This window comes from Oxyura jamaicensis, chromosome 1 (assembly GCF_011077185.1).
Source record: "Oxyura jamaicensis isolate SHBP4307 breed ruddy duck chromosome 1, BPBGC_Ojam_1.0, whole genome shotgun sequence".
NCBI lineage: Eukaryota > Metazoa > Chordata > Aves > Anseriformes > Anatidae > Oxyura > Oxyura jamaicensis.
This window is the reverse complement of record NC_048893.1, coordinates 159,692,188-159,694,494: the sequence shown is the minus strand read 5'-3', so window position 1 is coordinate 159,694,494 and position 2,307 is coordinate 159,692,188. Positions and strand designations below refer to the sequence as shown.

General features: G+C 62.7%; 2 protein-coding genes across 2 annotated transcripts in view; both read right to left on the bottom strand.

Moving 5' to 3' along the window:
• POU4F1 (POU class 4 homeobox 1) overlaps window positions 1-1,590 on the bottom strand; it is a 2,715-nt gene extending 1,125 nt beyond the window's left edge. Inside the window, exons 1-2 of the mRNA XM_035319965.1 lie at window positions 1,144-1,590; window positions 9-337 (exon numbers count right to left, since the gene is read on the bottom strand). Coding sequence (XP_035175856.1) covers window positions 9-337; window positions 1,144-1,266 — 452 coding nt within the window. The 5' untranslated portion in view covers window positions 1,267-1,590. The remainder of the gene's footprint in view (window positions 1-8; window positions 338-1,143) is intronic.
• Window positions 1,488-2,307, bottom strand: part of LOC118172320 (putative uncharacterized protein DDB_G0271982) — a gene marked incomplete at its 5' end in the record, with an annotated part of 1,389 nt that continues 569 nt past the window's right edge. Inside the window, 2 exons of the mRNA XM_035336196.1 lie at window positions 1,488-1,546; window positions 1,753-2,269. Coding sequence (XP_035192087.1) covers window positions 1,488-1,546; window positions 1,753-2,269 — 576 coding nt within the window. The remainder of the gene's footprint in view (window positions 1,547-1,752; window positions 2,270-2,307) is intronic.

The window sequence follows — 2,307 nt, the reverse complement described above, 5'->3', positions numbered from 1 at the left end:
CGGCCCCGCCGCCGCCGCCGCCCGCCCCGTCGTGGCCGCCGCCGCCGCCGGCTCCGCCGCCCCCCCCGGCGGGCATGAGGGCCAGGGCCGGGGAGGTGATGTGGTCGAGGAGGTCGCCGGGCTCCAGCGCCTGGTGGTGGTGGTGGTGGTGGTGGTGGTGGTGCGCCAGGGGCACGGTGGAGGTGGAGGTGCAGGGCACGCTGTTCATGGTGTGGTAGGTGGCGTCGGGCTTGAAGGGGTGGCTCTTGCCCTGCGACACGGCGATGTCGACGGCGGCCAGAGCCTCGGCCCGCGCCAGCAGGGTCTCATCGAGGCTGGCGAAGATATTGCTCTGCAGCTGCAAAGGGACACAAAACAGAGCGGGGTGCGGGGAGGGCGCCGCGGGGCACACGGGGGGCGACCGACGGCCGTGGGACGGGGGAGGACGAGAGGGAGCCCCCGAGGGGAGAGGGGGGCGAAGGAGATCGGGGGGACCGAGCGGGGAGCCGGGGGAAGCATGCGGAGGGTGGGGAGGAGGCGAGAGAGCGGGGGGCAGAGAGGGGAAGGGGCAGGGGAGGGGAGAGGGACGGGAGAGGGATGGGGGACGGCAACGAGAGGGGGCGAGGGAGGGCAAGGAGAAGCCAAGAGTCGGCCGGGGGAGGATCCGGGAAAAAAAGAGAGGAGCGAAGGGGACAAATGAAAAGGAAAAAAAGGAGGAAAGAAAAAGAAAGGGGGAAAACGAAGAAGAAGAGGAGGGAGGAGAAGAAACGGATTTGTAACTCTCAGCTGGGGAATTATGTCAAACACAAGAGCACATAAAGCGCATTTCTTTTCAGAGGCCGAGTCATAAAAATTAATACAGAAAGTGGATGAAGTCGGAGACTCGTGTGAACACCGCTTTCAAAAAAGATCACAGGCGCTCAGATGATTGCAGAGGAAGACATGAAAAAAACATTAAGCGCCGCTTGTCAAAATGTGCCTTGCAGCGGTTTTTTTATTAATGCACATACACATACATGCAGTGTACAGGAAAGAGAGAGAGAGAGGGAGAGAGAGAGAAAGAGTGCGTGCGTGCGTAACAGAGAAAGAAAGAAAGAAAGAAAGAACAGAACAAGAAGGAAGAAAAGAGAAGGAAGAAGAGGGCTGCAGCTGCCTGTCCCTTACCGGTGGAGTTGGTAGACATGCTCTTCTTATTGCTTCCGAGCTGGAGTGTAGAGAGGGGTATTTGTGCTCAGGTAGGGTGGGATGCATGGCAAAATGCGGCTGCTTGCTGTTCATGGACATCATCTTGAAGGCTTGGCATGTAAATCCACAGACACTCCTCAAGTCGGGGCAAAAGTGCTCTCGGGGCGCTCTCCTCCCGACGGGGCTCGGGGAGGGGGGGGATGCCGAGGACGACGGCGGCGGCGGCGGCGGTGGCGGCTCCGGGGACCCTGCCCCCTCGGCCGCCTCTGCCGGGGTGGCCGGGGCCGGGGCTGGGGTGGGCTCCCTGCGGCCCCCGCCTCTCCTCACTCCGCTGCCTGCCGCTGCCCGGCGCCGGGCGCGCTGCGCTGCGCTCTGCGCGCACCTGAGCCCCGCATCCCGTGGCTACAGCCGGGCGGGCTCTCGCGAGAGCGCGGCGGCTCCGGCTTTGACAGGCATCAGCTGTCTCCCCCCCCTTCCTCCTCCTCCTCCTCCTCCTCCTCCTCCTTCCCCTCCTCCTCCTCCTCCTCCTCCTCCTCCTCCTCCTCCTCTTTTCCCTCCCGCCGCCCCCCGCTCCCTGCCTCCCCGCGCCTTGTTGCATCTCCCGCAGCGCTCGCACCCTTCGCAGCGCCGGCACCTGTGGCTGCCAGGAGGTGCTGAGCGGGGTGCTCAGCAAGGTGCTGAGCGGGGGGATGCGCGGGGGGATGAGGGGGAAGATGCGCGGGGAGATGCGCGGAGGACTTGCTGTTTCCCAGGCTTGCACCTGGAGAAGGGTCCCGGTGATGGGCACGGCTTTGAGGAGGCCGGTGATGTCCGCACGGCTTCGTGTCCCCCTCACCGTGTAGTTTTTGTGTCGGGCCCCGCTTGCGGCGGCAGCTCGGCCCGCCAGGAGCCTGCTGCACGGGGAGCGCTGCTCAGGGGAGGCGGTGCGTCTGTCTGTCTGTCTGTCTGTCTGCTCGCTGCTCCCCTGCGAGACCCTGCTCCTCCACCGTGGGAAAACCAAGTTGCCAAACCAAAACGGCATGGTCTGAAGAGGAAAACAGTCACAGACAGAATCTTTTTCTCTCTTTCTTTCTTTCTTTCTTTCTTTCTTTCTTTCTTTCTTTCTTTCTTTCTTTCTTTCTTTCTTTCTTTCTTTCTTTCTCT